The 19225-nt window shown below is 41.4% G+C and overlaps 2 protein-coding genes and 1 pseudogene across 2 annotated transcripts; 1 reads left to right on the forward strand and 2 right to left on the reverse strand.

Moving 5' to 3' along the window:
- Positions 1 to 1014: 1014 nt before the first annotated feature.
- On the reverse strand, positions 1015 to 1731 carry LOC115391576 (ribonuclease P protein subunit p25-like protein). Its single transcript, XM_030095849.1, has one exon. The coding sequence runs from the start codon at positions 1642 to 1644 to the stop codon at positions 1015 to 1017; it is 630 nt and encodes a 209-aa protein (XP_029951709.1). The 5' UTR covers positions 1645 to 1731.
- Positions 1732 to 3428: 1697 nt separating this feature from the next.
- Positions 3429 to 10098, reverse strand: LOC115391822 (protein mono-ADP-ribosyltransferase PARP6-like). Its single transcript, XM_030096185.1, has 22 exons — positions 10059 to 10098; positions 9606 to 9683; positions 9283 to 9377; positions 9130 to 9190; positions 8182 to 8272; positions 8032 to 8098; positions 7779 to 7928; positions 7548 to 7689; positions 7316 to 7447; positions 6961 to 7056; positions 6778 to 6870; positions 6568 to 6693; positions 6146 to 6211; positions 5315 to 5382; positions 5150 to 5198; positions 4899 to 5011; positions 4658 to 4730; positions 4260 to 4329; positions 4084 to 4163; positions 3926 to 3989; positions 3747 to 3831; positions 3429 to 3652 (listed from the first exon to the last, which is right to left on the reverse strand). The coding sequence occupies exons 1-22, from the start codon at positions 10059 to 10061 to the stop codon at positions 3556 to 3558; spliced, it is 1899 nt and encodes a 632-aa protein (XP_029952045.1). The 5' UTR covers positions 10062 to 10098; the 3' UTR covers positions 3429 to 3555.
- A 3815-nt stretch (positions 10099 to 13913) lies between these two features.
- LOC115391577 (pyruvate kinase PKM-like) lies at positions 13914 to 18666 on the forward strand (annotated as a pseudogene).
- Positions 18667 to 19225: the final 559 nt, after the last annotated feature.

The following is a 19225-nucleotide window of genomic DNA, read 5'->3' on the forward strand; positions in this document are numbered from 1 at the left end:
ACGACCATGGAGAATCAGCACTTCTGTTCACTTTCATTATTGTTTCTACACATGTACCTCCTTTGTACAGCCTAATTTGACCAAATTTCATTGTTTTCTTTCCATAGTATCTTTTATTTAATTTTGTCTGCACCGTGATGCATTTTTGCATGTCTTCTTTACATAGTACAAAGTTGGCTGATCACTTAATTTCTTCATTGTGGAGAAACAGAACAGAACTACACACCAACAAAGTTAAAAAAAAAAAAACACACACTTCAGACAGGGTGAAAGAAGTCTAGATTATTGTTTATCCCATGGGAAAACTTTGCACTGAGGCTCCAAATCTGATAACCACCGTAACGTAAGTCCCTGTGCCACTCTCATGAATATTTAGACAGATACTTTAGATTTGAGATCATTTAGAATAAGTACAGCACCATTGTTTAGTTCAGCAAAACCAAAAATATGTGATGTTATTATTTATTGTTATGCACATGCATGCAGAAGTAGAGGAAGAAATGAAGACCACAAACATATTCCCTGGTGTTTATATACTTACAACAAATTACAGGCAATAACTTGCATGATGCACGATCCTGGCCTACCTTAGGTAATTTATGGATTGTTTGTTTCAGAATAAATACAAATAGTTACAAATACTTGCCTGCAGCGCTGTCAGTATATGACTGCATGTGGCATTGCTCAAAATAGTTTATAAGCATGCTTTACTGTTAATGACAAAGCATACAGAATTACAAAATGATTACATGCTGTGGCATATCAAAGCTACAAACTATCTTCATATTTTTACATCCAGAGTATTGAGTTATGAATGAACTATTTTTCGTTTCATCACCAGAAATGGATGCAGATCTATCTTTATTTTAGTGGCAAAGTAGCTCGTGAGCTCTTGTAAACATAATATGAAAGTTAAAATCCAGGAGTATATTCTTCTTTTGGAAAAAAGAAAAGAAACTTTAACCATTAATGTTCTTTTTTCTGAGATCCCAAATGATCAAATGCTGTTGCTCTTCAGATGTCCATACGGAGTCTCTTGGCCGTGTCCTGTGCGGTGGAGCTGTGGTCACTCCTGGACAGACCTGTGCATCCGTCAGTGTCCTTTGTGGAAAGACTGAGGATTTGTGGGGATTGGTATCCAGGCTCCTGGGGATCAAGAGGGTCTTTAGAGAGCAGGATGCAGATGGCAGGGATCGTCCTCTGCATGGTCATACCTGGCGCTCCCTGCTGTGGGCCCTCCCAGACCTCGTTGACCGTCTTGTAGTAGAGTTTGGAGACTTGATGCAGACCTGCCACTTTCCGTTTCAGGATCTCCACACAGGTGATGGTCTTGGTGACTCCCCTACCTGACCCGGTGAAGACCACCTGTCTCAGTGCTCTCCCGCTGCTGTCTCTTCCCTCTTCTTGCATGCGAGCTGATGCAAACCTCAGTAAATTGCGGATCTTGCTTCCTTCTCTCACCCGCATGTGCAGGGTGTCCGGGGCCAGGCCGGGGATCGGAAAGACACTGCTGTCCTCAGTGCGGCTGATTCTCTTGAAGTTCCTCAGACCAAGTTTTGGAGATGGAGGAGAGGCGAGGACAGGAGGACTGAGTGATGTGGACTGTTGCACTGTAGTGCTGTGTGCAGCGTTTGAAGGCTCCATGTAACCCCGGGGTTAACTCATTGCTTTGAAAGCAACAAAATAGCACTGCTGGATGCTGCGTCTGAGCCCGCGGCTTCAGTTTATTTGCGACATTCCCCTGAGGTCCAAGGAATATCCTTGTTGTTTCAATCTAGGAAAGTGAAATGTGATCAGCTGTGTGGTACTAACTTGCTATATTGATGTCCTCTCTGTCTTCTGTCCATGCTGCGTTCCCATTTTGTCTCCAAAGCTCTGAAATGACGTCCAACAGAACGAAGAGGGCATTTCTTCCCCTAATCCCATTGATGTGAAGGAAAAGATGTCCTTGCTCTATTCAGCACTGTAGACAGCTGATGCCAACAAACACATATGAGGCTCTGAGAAAGTCATGTACAGTGGGACATAGTGCTCTTAAAGGCACATGCAACATTTTGCCTCATTTAATGTCTGTCACAATCTAGTGTTTTTTCTTTTTTTTGTAAAAGGCTTAAGGGCTCAGAGATGTTATTTGTATGTCTCGTTGCTTGCATTTTATGGATGAATACACATGAGTTAATGGGATTTAACAAGGCATGCAGTTAAAACAATTCTTTGTTACATCTGAGTTAGATTTGATTGTCATTGTTTGATGAAATTTTTCATGTGCAGTTTTTTAAGATGCTGAAGAAAATTCAGCCAAAGTATCATAAAGAATTAAAGACACATTAACAAGGACAAATGCAATGCATCATCGTTCTCCTGCACTATCATCAGAGAGCCATATGGCCAGAGACAAATGTCCTCCTTTGGGCTATTACAGCAACTTCCCTGTTCTCCTCCCTTTCGTCCATTGCCTGCTGGGTTGACCCAGAAAATGTGAGCCCAAGTTCTGCCTCCATCTCTCTCTCTCTCTCTTTTTTTAAATACATACACACACATAACCTCAGACCTGCAAGATTTTGATAAACATGTGAAATTAGAAATAATGAACTCAAAAGCAGCGTGGCAATCTGTTTTCATATCTATTTGCCTTCTTAAGAGAAGAAAATTCAAAGGAAGCAGCTGCAGGGCTCATATGGAACCAGTACACTGTTATAATGGAGCATTTCTGCCTCACAGGATGGTGAGCACCTCACGTTATTCACGGATTTAAACAATGAGCACAGATCTGGAGCTGGCAGTGCTGCTGGTGTACTCCAGAGTACACTGAGGCGCCATGAGGACTATTCATGACCGTCAATTTAATCTCCATTAGTGGCTGTGTTCACAAACCAGATTATTAATTCATTGTTTTCTTTGTGGCTGTTTGCAGCTCAGACATATAAAAGCACCCAATTTCTTCTTTTTGTGAGTTATTTATCTTTAGAATGAGGTCACCTGATTGTTCGTGTGTGTGCCACAGTTGAGCCATGTCTGGAATTTCCTGTGTCCTTGAAAGCAGCAGGCTCATATTTCATTGTTCATAGTTCAGATATTTAAGTTATGACTGTTGTAACATAGCTGTAGTGAAGCATCGACCTTTGGAGAATATTACATGTTTTGGTTACATCCTCATCTTGTGGCGAGATGCATGTACTGCAGGATTTTTAGAACATGAGAAGAAACCTGGAAACAGGAGAGGAGAACTGCAAAGATTGTATGAATTTATTGTGAAAAAAGCAATCAAGATTTTAAAAACAGTCACAAAATGTACGGTCATAATGTAAAGTCATAAATGTACGGCAAATACAAACAATTTGAGATGATAGAAAATTTCAGATAAATAAAGGCACAAAATGACAAGAAATTAGATTATTTGCTAATATTGTCACTAATAGTCGAAAAAAACAATTATTTGGATTTGCAGTGCATATTTCTTTTCTACAATCAAACAAATAATGATCAGGTCAATATCAGTCAACTCAATCTTATATGTCTCTCTTTCTTTCTGTGTGTGTGTGTGTGTGTTTGTGCTCAGCATGGTTTTGAAGCAATTACTTGTAAGATTTCCTTCTGGATTTGGGCTTCCTGGGTGTTGATGTGGACGTCTCCCACCTGACCATTTTCATACCTGTGGAGGGCAAAAGCAGAAGAGACATTCTGACTGTGATCTGGGAAAATCTCAGTCCGAGAGAGACGTCCCTGCTGCTTTCTGTGTTACTCACACAAACAGGAAACGTGTGCACACGTGATCCGATGTTGGACACACCCAAATGTTTCCATGTTTCTGAAGATCTTTTGACGTTATCACTGGTGACAGAAAACATCTATATAAGAAACTGGTGAACCACAATGTCACACTTCAAATGTGACATTTTGCAAAACTCTGCCATCTCATATTTACCTTCACACAAAGCAATACAGTTGAGGTTGCTGCTTTGCAGAAACCTGGTTTCCCCAAGCTGCTCCTAAAAATAAAGAGAACAAATAAATAATCCACTAAAAAAAGACAGGGAGTGTGTGGTGTTCATACAGGCTGCAGGACTTATGAGATGAACTGACCTCTTTGATTTTGTTAATCCGATTGTATTTCTGAATGAGTTCCTTTCTGGTTGGTATTTGGTGTTGACTTTTACCCATCTCTGATCAAAGTGACAGGAGAAAATAAATTAGTGAATTAAAAAACACACCAGGAAGCATTTCAGGACAACCATCAGATCTGAAGTATGTGGTCTGACCAGAGTATCCAAAAGATATGGTTGACACGGGACTCAAATAGATCCCTTTTCCATATGCCGCCCCATGAAGCTAAAACAGAAGAAAGGCTCAGTATTAGAGATAAATGTTTAATTAAAAATGGATGTTCATAATTAGTTTTGACTTCAAATCATTACAACTTATACTATAATCTCTGCTAAGGTCAAGGCAGGCAAAAAGGGATGCCAAACCACATACTGTACATGTATCTTATTTTTAATGAATGAGGTACTTCATACTGCAACTCCACCAAGTGTCAGACATATATTAGAGTTTCAGTCACCCAAATGTGTTGAAATCAGCTAAATGTGATGTTTAGTTTAGCCTTCAAATCACAAAAATATGTTTAGAAAAAAATTTAGCTATTAAATTTTTTTACCTGTAACTTGGTGTAGGAAGCATTGACTAGTCCGTTTCTCAAAATCGAATGCCAGTTTTCAATGTGAGACCCACTGAAAGAAGAGAGGAATTGTGTGAGCTTAGAAAAAAGGTGTGTACTATTAGTCGATATCCATCTCAAAAAAGAATGCCAATCGTTTCTATGTCTGTATCTGCGACCAGATTCTCCCCTCGTGGTGTGACAGTTTCACGGAACAGTGTCCGTCGTTGATTTTACTTACTGGAAAGCAAACGTGCTGCCATGGAGTTTCCTGGCGGTTTGGAATCGAGCCTCTTTGGAGGGAGGGCTGCTGATCAGCAGGAACTGATGAGGCGTGTGCATGAACGTCAGTTGCTGAAATGCACCAATAAATCGAACAAATGGATTAAGAATAACAAAAAGGACATTTGCAAATGCAATAAAAGTTAGTGTATCTTCTACTAGTGAACAACTACAACTTCTTTAAAACTTGCAGCTATTTTTCTAGCGTACCCTGTTGAGTGGAAGCTTGGCAATGTGAGACCTGTTGCTGGCTAAAATCCTGTTGTCAAACATACAAACACACACCTGGATATAAAACTATACTTGACTTGAATAGCAAGAGTCATTTTTGATATGAAAACAGCATTTGCATCAATGTGACAATGTTCCTTTTACCACTGCAGTAAAGGATGGGCCAGAGGGTCGATCTTGTCCATCTCCTTCTTGATGTCGGAATATGGACCCTGGATATGAGAAAGCTTCCCGTCAGTGTTTGATCTAATCAACGCGACAGTCATATGTTCATCTTTAAAGGACCTGTTTCATGCTTTTTTAGCTAGTCCAAACCCTAGAAATGGCATTAACATGGTAATAGTTTATTTTTGGTGCTAAGGAAAAGTAATTTTGTGTGAAATAAAAGATTTTCTGGGGCTAATTCTGAAACCCGGAAGAGAAAACGCTCTGTTTCACTGAAAATCCCGCCTCTCCCCCTGTGGACTTTGACTGACAGCGTACTTCAACCAATCAGCGCTTCAAAACAAATACGCTGGCGGGCTTTAGCTCTTTAGCTTTAGCTTCTCTACACACAAAGACACGCGAAAACGTCTTTTCCTGTGAGAAACTCACCAAGCGCAGACTCTTCAGACTCTTGCTCTTGCTTGATTGTTGCTTTCAGATGATGTTTAAAGTTTATCTCCGTAATCAGAGTTAGAAAAAAGCAGCAACGCTGATTGCCGAGGGCCTGCGGGAGGGGGAGGGGCTCAGGGGAGCCAATTTCTCAGTGTGACGCGAATGTGGGAAACTGAGCGTTTTCACGGGTAGGGGAGGGGCTGCCTCTCTGAGCAGTAGAAACACGAGGAAAGCGCAAACGCGCGGGCACGGAGGGAAAAAAACGCTTTGGGGGTGTTTTTGGTGAGTACATAACTATATAACAAGGTTAAAACATATTAAAAGTGAATTTTGCATGATACAGCCCCTTTAAAATTAAGAGTGTAGAAGATCACGGACCTGTCCCATCCTCCGAGTTATCAAGACACTGTCCAGAGCTTTTTGCAGCCTCTCATAACTCTTTCGCTGTTAAAGAAAAAAAAAAAAAAAAGCAGTTTATGCTTACGATCAACTAAAAACTAGTTAGATCAGTATTTTAGAGTTCGATGTTTTGTTATGTGTGTTACTGACTTTGTTGCCACAATGCATTTTTTAAAAAGTTGCTGTTATTTGTTTGGGAACACTTTTTGCAATGTCTGAACTCATGCCACCATATCCTACTAGCAAGAATTTTCCTTCCATAAAAGCTTCTTTTCCAGTAGACCAGACAAAACAGATTAAATAAATGTATTAGAAGATCTAAGCAAAGCAGCGCTGCCACCGCTTGTGCATCATTGATGAAACTCTGTTAATTAACTCGGTAGCTGTGCTTCAGCTGATACCTTAGGACTGAAAGCCAGAGTTTTAGGGTTGCATGGGTCAACAACGGATGGATATGGTTCGAATATGATGCTCTTTCGTGAGGACTGGAGAGCAGCTCTGCACATGGCGACCAACAAATCGATCACCTGCAAAAGCAGATCATAGCTTCTGTAACACTCGACCCCTCACATATTAACCACTCTTACTGTAAATAAAGAGGTGTTACCGACCTCTGCACCGGTGGCCACTTCTTCAGTAGCTCCTGACATAACTCCAAGCTTATAGAAGGAAAACACACACAGCTCTCTGGTGCAAACGGCAGGCTATAAACAGAAAGAAGAATACCGACCATGTATAAACGTTCTCACTGTAATCTGTGAACCGCCGTCTGATTGTGTTTTCAGAGCTTGTACCTTGAGCATTGGGCCATTTTGAAAGACGTGCCGCTCGTCACAGACGACACAGTATTCGTTCAGGGTTGGGATTCTCTGCTCAGCGTACCTCATCACCTGTTCACACACAGAAAAGCAGACTGGAACATTTGGCATCACTCTGCAGCTCGATACACTCTGAAGCAAAACGTCTGAATTTGCTTGAATCAGTAAACCATCTCTCAGCATTCTGAAAAGATGTTTGATTTGATGTTGGATTTGAGACAGTACGCTCTGTACAGTGCAGTATAATGTTTAGAGCACACAGTCCAAATTCTAGCTTCATTTAGCTTTACATAACTGATTTCTTTTGTATGTATCAGGACTAAAGCTTTACCTGGACTAGGAAGCCATGCTGCAGAGATGGCGGCGTCTTACAGTTGACGATAGCCTGCGAGGTGAAGAGCAGCTCTAACAGCTGTTTGGTGCTGAGCTGAGCTGACGACTTGACAGCTGAGACCATCACCCTCTGAAGACAGAAACACACAGCATGGCCATTAAAGTAAACCTGCCTGTATTTGTTGTGACACAGACTAGTGTATTTTAAAGTGTTGGGAGGGAACCCGGACCTTTCCACTGGGCGTGTAGGTGAACAGCTCTCCAGCTGGATTCTTGATGGTGTACGACGCTGTGTGATTAGTAAATCGGTTCAGTTTCATAGCCGGGAGGACGATCCTCCCCCTGACGGCCGGTTCCCTCAGCTCATTTGTCCTGCTCAGCCAGGAAGACGCGAACGGATGCATTCAAGAGTGGATACAGTCATCAGCACAAACATCTGTTTTATTAAAACCGCCTCTTACTTGGACAGCGGTAGCCAGATGCTGAGTCTGGCACGGAACTTTTTGATGGTTCCACTCGGCCTGAACCAGCTGTGCCGCCTCTTCTGTCTGATCACCACGTTGTCATTTGTCAGACGTTTCCATTCTTGGGATATGAAGACGGAGAGAATACTGCAACAGAGACGAGCAGCTGGCCGTGAATCACAGCAACAACGTGGACGAAGCAGATCAAATCATTACAGAGAAATATTATTATCAAAGAATGAATTTTCACTTTTTCAGCTGTTTTCCCACACAGAAATGGTCGGGATTAGACGGCTGGAAGACCTCGACTGAAGGGGCTGCAGTGAGAAAAACACCAGTAAATCAAATGGCCTCTTTCCAAATCAAAAGCATGGTTTCCAGACTTTTTGCAGATGCTCACCAGGACCATCCAGATACTGAGATACAGAAAAGTGCAGACGAATAACAACCGGCTCGGATTGATTGATCCTCCAGGATTTGGCTGCTTCCCCCTGTAGACACCAAACAATGTTTTAGTTCTGTTGAAGAAACACTTCAGATGCACCTTTTAGAGAAACTGCACTTCTAGAATTTTGCTATGTGTTTATGTCAAAATAGATGAACTTCACAAAGACACTAATGCTTGTCATGTGATGCCATGCAAAGTGTTTGGAATTGCAATTTTAAACTTAAGCTAGTCACTCATTTATGGCTGCTTTTGGACAGTAGGAGGAAACTGCAGCACCCAGAGAAAACCCCACAAAATGCAAAAGACAAAAATCCAGGAGTAATCTTCCCAGTATATGGAAATATATTCAGTGAACTGAAGTTTAACAAGACACTGTCAGAAATAATGATGATAAGCTGGAATCAAAGTGATAAAATGCTGACCTCTGAATTTCCCCAGAACAACACCAGACCAGCTGTGGTGGAAAATTAATGCCAAAATTCTTATTTTGCATTCACGCTTCAAAAATTTGAACCCAGTTTGTATTAAAATGTGTGATCGAGATTAATTTGTACTTTGAGTTTTTAGTCCTTTGTAGAATTATATTTACTGACAAACTTTTAGATACAGTTTTTTCATATGGTGTTGAAAATCATGTCAAGTCACACTTTATTTTTTTCATCCAGTACAATAAACACCGCTAGATTTCATTTATAAGTAAAAACTGTCATGTGAAGAATGAATCTGACTGAAATAATCGAACATTTCAAAACTCATAGTTTAAAGAAATTTGTCAATGGGCATGAAATATCTTAAAATGCTTTTACAATCTGGTTATTTCATCCTATAAAATATTATTTAAGGAAATTATATGCAATAGATGTGTAACATTAAGAAATCAGTGGGTTAGTGGTGACTTACATCCAAAGAGTTGACATTCACGTTCAAGTCAACGTCCACATCATCAATAGAGCCGTACTCTCTAACAGGAGAAAAGAAAGACACATTGACGATGCAGGAAAAAAAAAAAAAAAACAGCATTACTCTCTTCAATGAACATGTTTAGACGCTCACCTGACAGAGACCGCAGAGTCTGAATACAGACTCCTGACAGCTTGGATGTCTGCGTCCAGCTGGGGGTGGTGATTCAGGTCAGTGGCACAGCTCTCCTGCAGTGACAAACAATAATATACTTACTCCATTGTCCAAACAGTTCCATTCATTTCCACTGCAAATAGCTCAAAAGGCTGCTTCATAAACAAAAATGTCCAACACAGTTTTACTTGATCATCAACAATTATAGGAATTATATATTTCTTTGCTTTAAGCCTGCGTTTTTGTATCAAACGTGTGTTGACTTTGATGTTTCTGTACATATAATTTAAAGAATTGTTTACTTGGATTCCACACAGCGTTTCTTCGGCGTCACTGTCCTCATCAGTGCAGCTCTCTGCCCACTGCTGCCACTCACAGTCCTGTCAGGTTAATGGGAAACGCCGTCAATCAGGGGAGACTCTTGTTTACACTGGCGATTTGATCCGTCTGTTCATCCAAACAAAGTCAGCCAACCATGCTCCTGACGCCGCCACTGAAGAATGCTTAGAGGACATAATACTGCATCTACTGCACACACTGAACATTTTTTAAAGGAATGCATGCAGTGTGTGCATTGTCACACAATGTGAGGGTCATGGTGAAGAAAACACTTGAAATCTGTCATATTTTATTTATTATTAGCTAATTATCTGCTCTATATTTAGCATCTTAATCTGCAAAATGGCCAAAAGTAGTTAGAAAAAAATATACATCATATTCCACATAATAAGAAGGGAAACTGTGTGTGAACTCACCATGTATCCACTTGTTTGACTCTTCTGCAGCAGAAATCCACAATATTTTCACTCTGACGAAATCAATTCAATGCTAGAAAAGCATATCTGACTTCATAAGTTCCACCATATCTGCAACATACATGTAAATGGATTTAAATGAGTTTAATCATAATTTAAACACAATTCCTATAAAGATGATTCATTCCTGCCTCTGAATAATGTGATCATACAGATTAAATGTTTCCTCAAAAGAGCAGAGAACAAAAATCAAACTCCTACCTTCTCTTCAGCAGGAACCCCAGCATTTCGTGACCCACAAAACCAAAAAGGACCGGCTGTATATCCTCGTCTGACAGCTTGTTTGTCTGGGTTTGGTTGTCCTCTGTCCTTCTGTTGTGAACTGTGCAAAGTCCCACATGGACAGCCGGACTTGTAGGTCATGTGACTGGATGTTGACAATGACAGGAGGATCAGCTGAACCCAGTCATGCACAAGTCAGAGTAGGAGAGCTGCAGCTTTTACTGCACCTTCGCCATCATCATCATTACTTTGTTTTTGCTCATAGTATCTCCCAAACACCATTACAATATTGATATATTAAAGTATCATCATGAGCAAAAGAGGAGAGATTAAACAATGTTCTAATCCAGCATCATATTACAATGTGCTGAAAAGCAGACCTCATGAATCCATTCAAGATCCAAAAAAAAAAAAGAAAGATCTCTGGTGTCAAATATGAAGGATGGGGAGACAGATGATGCTTGGCATTTATCAGTCCTCCTGTGTCTCTGCTGTGTTGTAGCTTGACCTTAATCGGTTGTTACCCTTGTTAGCAGTCGCCTGCTGCTCTGCAGTCTGGCCAGATTAGACACTTCTTGGACCTCATACATCTGTGCAGGTCTTTTCCCAACAAAAGCTTTTCTCGGGGTAATCCACTTAGACACGAGTGGGTGTTTGTTGGGATAGAAACAATGTGGTGCCTTTTTTAAGTCTCGTCCAGGGGCGTCAAACGCCTCATCCAGCCAGCAGGGTGACCTTGAAAAATCAGGAGATAACAAAGAAGACGTTCAGATTCCCAAAAAGTTATTACTAATTCTAATTGGTCCACCTGGAATCCCCCCACCCCCACTGGACTCTGTTGATCACTGATACTATAGCTTCAGCGCCAGAGAAATGAAAACATGCTGCAGAAATCCTGTTTTCAGTGAACTGATACTTTTTTCCCCACAGCTGAAAATAAACATGACAGTATTTTACATTACCCATTTCTTCTAGGGAAATCCCATCACTCTCTCTCTCTCTCACACACACACACACACCCACACACACTAAATGTGGCCTTTGTGGCCCATTGATAGCATATAGAAATGTCCTCAGCATGAAATAGATAATGGAGCTGAACCAAACAAAGAGTTGTTTACACTGATTTAGCAACTTCAACAGACAGAGGCTGTGGTGCAGCAGGCTCACATTCCGTCCAGAAGAGTTTTAAGTGTAAGAAACAAAAAAAATGCTGGAGACAATTCAACTGGTCGTCCACAAGAGAGAGCTGCAGCTGAAATATTAAGAGAGAGAGAGGGAGAGAGAGAGAGAGAGAGAGAGAGAGAGAGAGAGAGAGAGAGAGAGCGCGAGTGCCAGAGAGATCATCTGTCCCAAATCCGAGTTTGTAACAATATAAATGTTTTCTGTGAATTGCAAACCCGCATGCTGTTAAATGAGGAGCTGATTTACTGATGTAAATGATGAAATTGTCTTAGCAACTGTTTTTTTTTTCTCTGTAAAAACAGATACACAGCAACTGACACATTTTTGCAGATTTTTGTGTTTATCAGGCTTGATGACTGGGATCCTTTATTACCTCCAAAATGTGTTCTTGCTCTACATGTTGATGCAGTGGTCAGCCTACTCACTCTATAGCAGGAATGTCACTGCAGGGTTCTCTGCAGGTATGGTGATGATGCCTCACAAACTGGACAAGTTGGTACGGAAGATGAATGAATGGATGAAAACCTGTTTAGACGTATAACAGTTCGGGGCTGAATAAGATCCTATATGCATCCTATATGTAAGCTTGCTGTGTTGGTGGATCATACTAGGGTTTATAATTGACCAATTATAGAATTGACCTAAACATGTACCCATTTTCACAGTTTGAAATCAATTTCAGATGGATTCAAAAGCTATTCATGCCTGTCAATGCATGAACAACATAGCACCACTTACCTCTGCAGGAATATGTGTGATTTCCTCCGTAAGACATTTACAAACCAGTTGACCCCCGTTTCAATCTGTGGGGACCAACAAGCCCCCCCAATTTAAAGAAAAATATCAAGTAATCTCAAAGAATGATGATCTATATTTGGCTGCAATGATGCCTTCAGCCCATGTCAACCAGACATAAGTGCTGCAGCTTAGCAACACCTCCAGCATGTAAATCGATCCTTGCAGACACAGGGGGGCACGTTTGACTCTGATTTCACCCCTGTAAGGACAATCCTACTTACATACTCTGATCATTTACAAATCAGAAGGCACCCACTAAAGCAACGGTAAAGTTTATTTATGTGAGAAGGCTTTGAAAAGGCGTTGGATTTTCTTCCCCTCGCTAGTTAAATGGTGGCTAAACACAGAAGAAAATAGAGTGAATCTGAGAGTCGGGTCCCCAGACCGTGTGAATGTACATACGACAGGAGGATAAAAATGATATCACGGCTGGCCGAGGCTGAACCCACACATGTTAACTGTATTGAGTGACATCGAGGAGAGTGTACATATATGTTGAAAATAGCACCAGGTGGATCTAGTTTTATGGTGGAGTACAGAATGTTCCCCAATGCCACATGGAGACGATCGCTCAACTATATATATATGGCACCATTTTGCTTGACAGTATGACAACTAAATATATAGTGGGACTTTCACATCCACAGTTTGCCCACTGTGCTTTATTTCTGAAGTGACATCATATGTTATTGAGTTATGTGCATGCATTTGTGCATTGTTATCTCATAAATCTGCAAGTTTGAATGGCCTTCAAACGCTTTATGCATGAGTTTTTTCCATGCGTAGAGAATATTCCTGTAGTTTTATGTGCAGTTTCTATTTCTGCAGCCCTCTGCTGCAGCCTAGAATCATATTTGTTGTTGCATATAATTTGCAGTTCAGCATCACCTTGACTATATGATGCTTTAAATCCATTGCATTAAATGAAGGTTTTAAGTGAATGGCTCAGTCTCTCGTGGTGCTGCAGGACAAGGACACTCCTACAGAGCTCATTAAAACCTGAGTGCAATAACAAAATGGGGAAAATTGTCACATTTAAAAATCTGGATAGAAAACAAATTTACAGAACACAATTAACAGAAGGACAGAATTATGAATTAACACGTAAACAGTGCATGAAAACAATAATAATGGCACAGTACTGATAAGAATGACTCCAAAGACAAATGCCAAACATGCAATTGAGATTATCAGAAAATTATTTCACCAAATAATAAAGAACATTTGAAAAGTTTAAAAATGTATAATTTCAATATCTGTTTGTTCCACACTTGCTGGACAGAAACAGACTAGTCTGAAATGAGTTGCAAGAAAAATAAGATTCAGAGGAAAAACTGCTGCACAGCTCTGTGATTGGTCAGGAAGGAGAGTTTAACAAATCCCATTTTGTCTTCGTAAAACGTGTCTTAAACGAAAAGACAAAATTGTATGATTTTGTCAGATAACTCCCCAGTGGAAACACAGAGTCTATGAGCCTCTTTCAGCTGTGACTATTGCCTTAATTGTCGCGCCCTATTTCCTGCGGGGCGGGTGGCACACCCACAGGAAAGTAGTTCCGGTCCGTGAAGGGAATAAAAGCTGTGGCCCCAAATAGATCCAGTGGCGCTTTGGTCCCTGCAAAGTTCACCCAGTAGGTGAGTAACAACCAGAAAACTCAAGTTTATTGGACATTTAAATCAACTTATCCGATAGAATAATTGGGCCCAGTCAGTAACTTAATGCATGTTAGTTCTCTGGATAAATAAACTACAATATATCACCTTCCACCTCTGTCAGTGCAATTGTATTGCAGCAACTAATTTTGAGTAAGTTTGTACATGCATTTAGAGTGCTGGTGCTTCTTTTATTTTGCATTAATAAGATTTAAAGACAGAAATATGTAATACTGAACAAAGCTGTTGCAGTTTTGCCAACATTCTCACCTCACATCTATTTGTTAAATGTCCCTATAATACAAAGTCACACTCAGCTGACTTATTTTCTTTGGTAAATTCAGGAACAGAGGCCTTCCACACTGTGTATCCACGTTGCTTTCCTCTATTGTAACTATGTGTAGGCGGAATCCTGATAACTCAGCCTGTCCCCTGTAATGTGCATTATTTGCATTCTCAGCCGGTATCACACTTCAAGTGGTGTAGATAATAATTTTCAGCCCCCTCGAGTTGTGTAGTTACATTACTATATTGTTCCATGTTGGCGTGAGTCACTTTTTTAGCTATGTAAGAGGGGATCTGTCTGCTCTGCAAAAGACTGAGCACTGGTCGGCCCTAACTGTATTCTGAATGTTCACCTGTTTATTCAGATACTTCATAGATTTTGCTCCTGGTTCATAGTGCATATTTTTATTGTCACTGATTTTTATGGTATTTTCTGATATGATGTTAATATTTGTTACCTTAAATTGTCAATTTGAAAAACATCAGACTGTGTCTCTGTGCACAAGTGAGGTATATCTTATGTGACCCTGTCACAAGTATCACACTCATGAGGGGATCAACTTTTCTTTCTCTCCGCAGGTCTTTTCCTGCAGATCCAGTCATGTCGACTAAAACTAAGGATATGGGTTCTTCCCTCATCAACACTCAGCAGCTGCATGCTGCCATGGCAGACACCTTCATTGAGCATATGTGTCTGCTGGACATCGACTCCGAGCCTGCTGTGTCCCGCAACACTGGCATCATCTGCACGATCGGTCAGACATATCGCCATGACTCAATAACTTATTCACATTGCAGAAATAATCCATCCGTCACCGTAATGCATCTGGGTTGAAGCATCAATGTGCCCTTACAAACTCCGTAATCAGTCTTTCTGCATTCACTGCAGGACCTGCCTCCCGTTCTGTGGATATGGCCAAGGAAATGATCAAGGCTGGGATGAACATTGCAAGAATGAACTTCTCTCATGGCACCCATGAAGTGAGTGACGAACGATCCCACATTCCTAAATCAGTAGCTTCACAAGCAACTATTAAAGAAAACCACACCGCTGGTTAGGACACTTGCAAAACCTGGAGTCCAGACAGAGCAGTGCTGTAGTAGTTTCTTTGCCCTTTGCAAGTACGCCAGTGAGGATTTACCCTTTAGAGTGGCAGCAGTCAGTGTGATATTACACTTGCACTCTGTTAACCGTCTGTAACCTGATCTGTCAACTTGTGCTTGTCCCTTCAGTACCAGGGCTGTAGTACCTTCCCACTCAGTGATATTACAACCTTATACTGCTGACCCCTTGCCTTTAAAAGTCATCCCTCTTTAACATTTTCACCGTCATCTGAGATCTGGTTCAACCGTATAATATATCATCAGCTGTAGCGAGGACACCGCGGATCTTTGAAAGTTGAGTGAAATATTTCCTTCCTAAAGAAACTGAACCACAGGTAGCTTATTGCAGTGGCAGCGCAGTCGGATAAACTGGGAAACTCTTGATTTCTATCATGTTAAGCATGAAAACAACAACAAAACACAACAAAGTGAACGTGCTATTTGTCGTGACATGGAAGAAATGCTTTGACCTCTGTATCATTGGTGTGTCAGTTGTCAGTACAGCTAAAAATAGGAGTCACTCACACAGCAACAGCGTGAGCGGGAGGCATGTAGAGAGGCCACAGTCATTAGTGAGAGAAGACAGTTGTTAAGCGTTCAACATTATGGAAAGACTTTTCGGTCATGCTTTTCCCCCAAACATTCACTGCTTCAATGCAGCTTTATAAATATATGCTCCATCTGCAGGGAAATCAAACATACTTTACATTTATGTGCTTCAAGCCATAACAGCTGAAAAATATTGATTTAACACCAAAAGATTGTGCACAATTCCATTTCTGTTCACCATTTATACTGACAGAGATACAAATTATCTACAGACATTTTAATTTACGAAGACAGACTTCCAATTCAGTGCCTCCAAAATAGGGTCAGTGATGGAAAATGTACGTTTAACACAGCCTCAAGCAATACTTGACATTGTATGTCAGCTTTTTATGTGCAGTGACACTAAACAATGCCAGGCGCTAAAACTGTGCTGCAGTTGTGTTTATATATAGTTATGTAATATGTAACCAGTGCCATGTGGCCGTATTGCCAAGTTTGCCCACCTGCTGTTGCACTTTAGGTTTTTTTTTTTTTTTTTCCCGAAAGAATTTGCCTCATTTAGAGCCATTCAGTCTCTGTAACTAGAAAACAAAATTGTGTCTTAGGCATCATTTTGGAGCTTAAATCAACTCTCATTTCTTTATTGAAAATGCCTTTTAGTAATGTTTCTTTCAGGGGTGTGAAATTACAAAATTGGCCCACTGAAGGGTCTGTTTTTTTTCCCATGGAATGATCTTGCAAAATGGATGAAATGAACACTGAGAAAAAAAAATAAATTTGTGAATAAAAGTGACTGAAATATTTATGCATTGCAGTGTTTCAGTCAGAGTAACTGACTTAACGCAACCCTGAGACCAGGGATTATTCCTAGCTCTGTAGTATTTGCATCAAAGCAGTCATGTGACTGTGAATTTTTGGAAACATGCAATGTGTGAACGCTGCCAGAATCATGCGCCCTAAGAAGCAGAAGCCCTTCGCCAACATTAGCCTGAAGACAAACACTGGCTGGATAAGGATTTTTTTTTTTTTAGCATATTTGGAAAGCAAATGAGGCATAAATCCGAGTCATTTGTTGCACTTCTGGATGCATCAAGGAGAAAAGCAAAGCTGTAGATGGACGGTGTTTTACAAGGAAGGTATCATTGAAGTTGGTTTCATAAATGCATTCAGTTAAACATATATTTTTTCATGATGTCTGAAAATTAAGAGAAACCTTTGGGGCCACGTTATGCTCTTATTTTACTGTTCCGGTCCAGTAAACATGAAATCAGGCTCCATGTGGACCCTGAATAAAATGAGTTTGACCCTCCTGGTTTGTGTTGTGTCTTTTCCAGTACCATGCTGAGACCATCAAGAATGTCCGTGAGGCAGCTGAGAGCTTTGGGCCTGGATCTGTCGAGTACAGACCAGTGGCCATCGCTCTGGACACCAAGGACCAGAAATCAGGACCGGACTCATCAAGGGGCGTGAGTTTCCTCCAGATATTGAAAACTCAGATATTTTAATTTAAATTTCTAGTTTATTCAAGAGCACGAAAAGCCGTTCATAGGTTTTCTCATAGCAGCTGGGTTCTTCTGTTGTTCAGAGTGGGCACCGCCGAGGTTGAGCTGAAGAAGGGTGAGACCATCAAGCTCACACTGGATGACCAGTACAAGGAGAACTGTGATGAGAAAGTCCTGTGGCTGGACTACAAAAACATCACCAAGGTTCTGCAGACTGGAAACTTCGTCTACGTGACGATGGTCTGATTTCCCTCAAGGTCAAGGAAATTGGTGAGCACTCAAATAATCAATGTGTTTCCTTGTAAAAATGTTATATTTAAAGTGGTGGAAAACCCATGTGTTTGTTTTGTGTCTTCAAAGGCAACGATTACCTGATGTGTGAGATTCAGAACGGCGGCATGCTGGGAAGCAAGAAGGGCGTCAACCTGCCCGGAGCGGCCGTCGACCTGCCCGCCGTGTCTGAGAAGGACATTCAGGACCTGCAGTTCGGCGTGGAGCAGGGTGTTGACATGGTCTTCGCCTCCTTCATCCGCAAGGCTGCCGACGTGCACGCCGTCAGGAAAGTGCTCGGCGAGAAGGGCAAGGACATCAAGATTATCAGCAAGCTGGAGAATCACGAGGGCGTGCGCAGGTGGGGAGACTACAGGACCGCCATGAGTCTGTGTCTGTAAAGCTGCTGGACTTACATGTTTGGTGTATTTTTTGCTGTCAGATTCGATGAGATCCTGGAGGCCAGCGATGGCATCATGGTCGCCCGTGGAGACCTGGGAATTGAAATCCCAACAGAGAAGGTCTTCCTTGCTCAGAAGATGATGACTGGCAGGTGCAACAGAATCGGAAAACCCATCGTCTGCGCCACACAGGTCCGTCCCATCAGGCTGGAGAAGCACAATTTAATCAAAAACCCACATGCTCTCTGGAGAATCCTGCTTTTATCGACATGGAATGATGCAACTTGTCTTTTTTTGTTCATGTGAAGATGCTGGAGAGCATGACCAAGAAGCCTCGTCCCACTCGCGCTGAGGCCAGCGATGTTGCCAACGCCGTGCTGGATGGCAATGACTGCATCATGCTGAGCGGCGAGACCGCCAAGGGAGATTACCCCCTGGAGGCCGTGCGCACGCAGCACATGGTGAGAACAGTTCCATCTCTTATTGTATCACAGAGCACAAATGAGACTGTATTAATCGTTTTATCACCGAACCGCAGCCGTGTCTTTGCGTGATCTGTCAGTTCTCTCGTGTGGTGTGACACCATATGCGTTCAGATCTGTGAGGAAAATTCATATCTTTGTCAACATGCTTATAATTTGAGAACCTTCTGCTCAAACAGCAATGATTCACACGATGAAACTTTTTTAAAACAGAGCCTCCTACTGATGGGAAAAGAATTAAAAAACATATTTTTTTCCTAGTGGTTCATCCTCATTTTTGCAACTCTCAAGGTTCTGAATATTAAACACAAATGTGCATATTTTCATCTGAACATAAAACGATGCAAACGACCGACCAACTTTGTTTTTCTTTTTACCAACACCCGCATGGATTTCACTAACAGCTTGTTTCCTGTTGCGTTTTGAATTGCTTTGTCTCTCAACTTCCTCCCTTCACCTGTCTGCCTCATGTAACTGTGGTGACCGCATGTGTTGAAGAGTGTGACGTGCACAGCAGCCCTTCCGGACGTTGCGGCTCTGCTGTTGACTTAGCTTCATGTCTCGGGTCTGTGTGTTCGGGTTGTGGCAAGTGACCATTCCTTATTTGTCTGTAACGAACTAGTTCGAAGTTAAAGTGAGGCTTCGGTTTGAATATCG

Source organism: Salarias fasciatus, chromosome 7, assembly GCF_902148845.1.
Source record: "Salarias fasciatus chromosome 7, fSalaFa1.1, whole genome shotgun sequence".
Taxonomy (NCBI): domain Eukaryota; kingdom Metazoa; phylum Chordata; class Actinopteri; order Blenniiformes; family Blenniidae; genus Salarias; species Salarias fasciatus.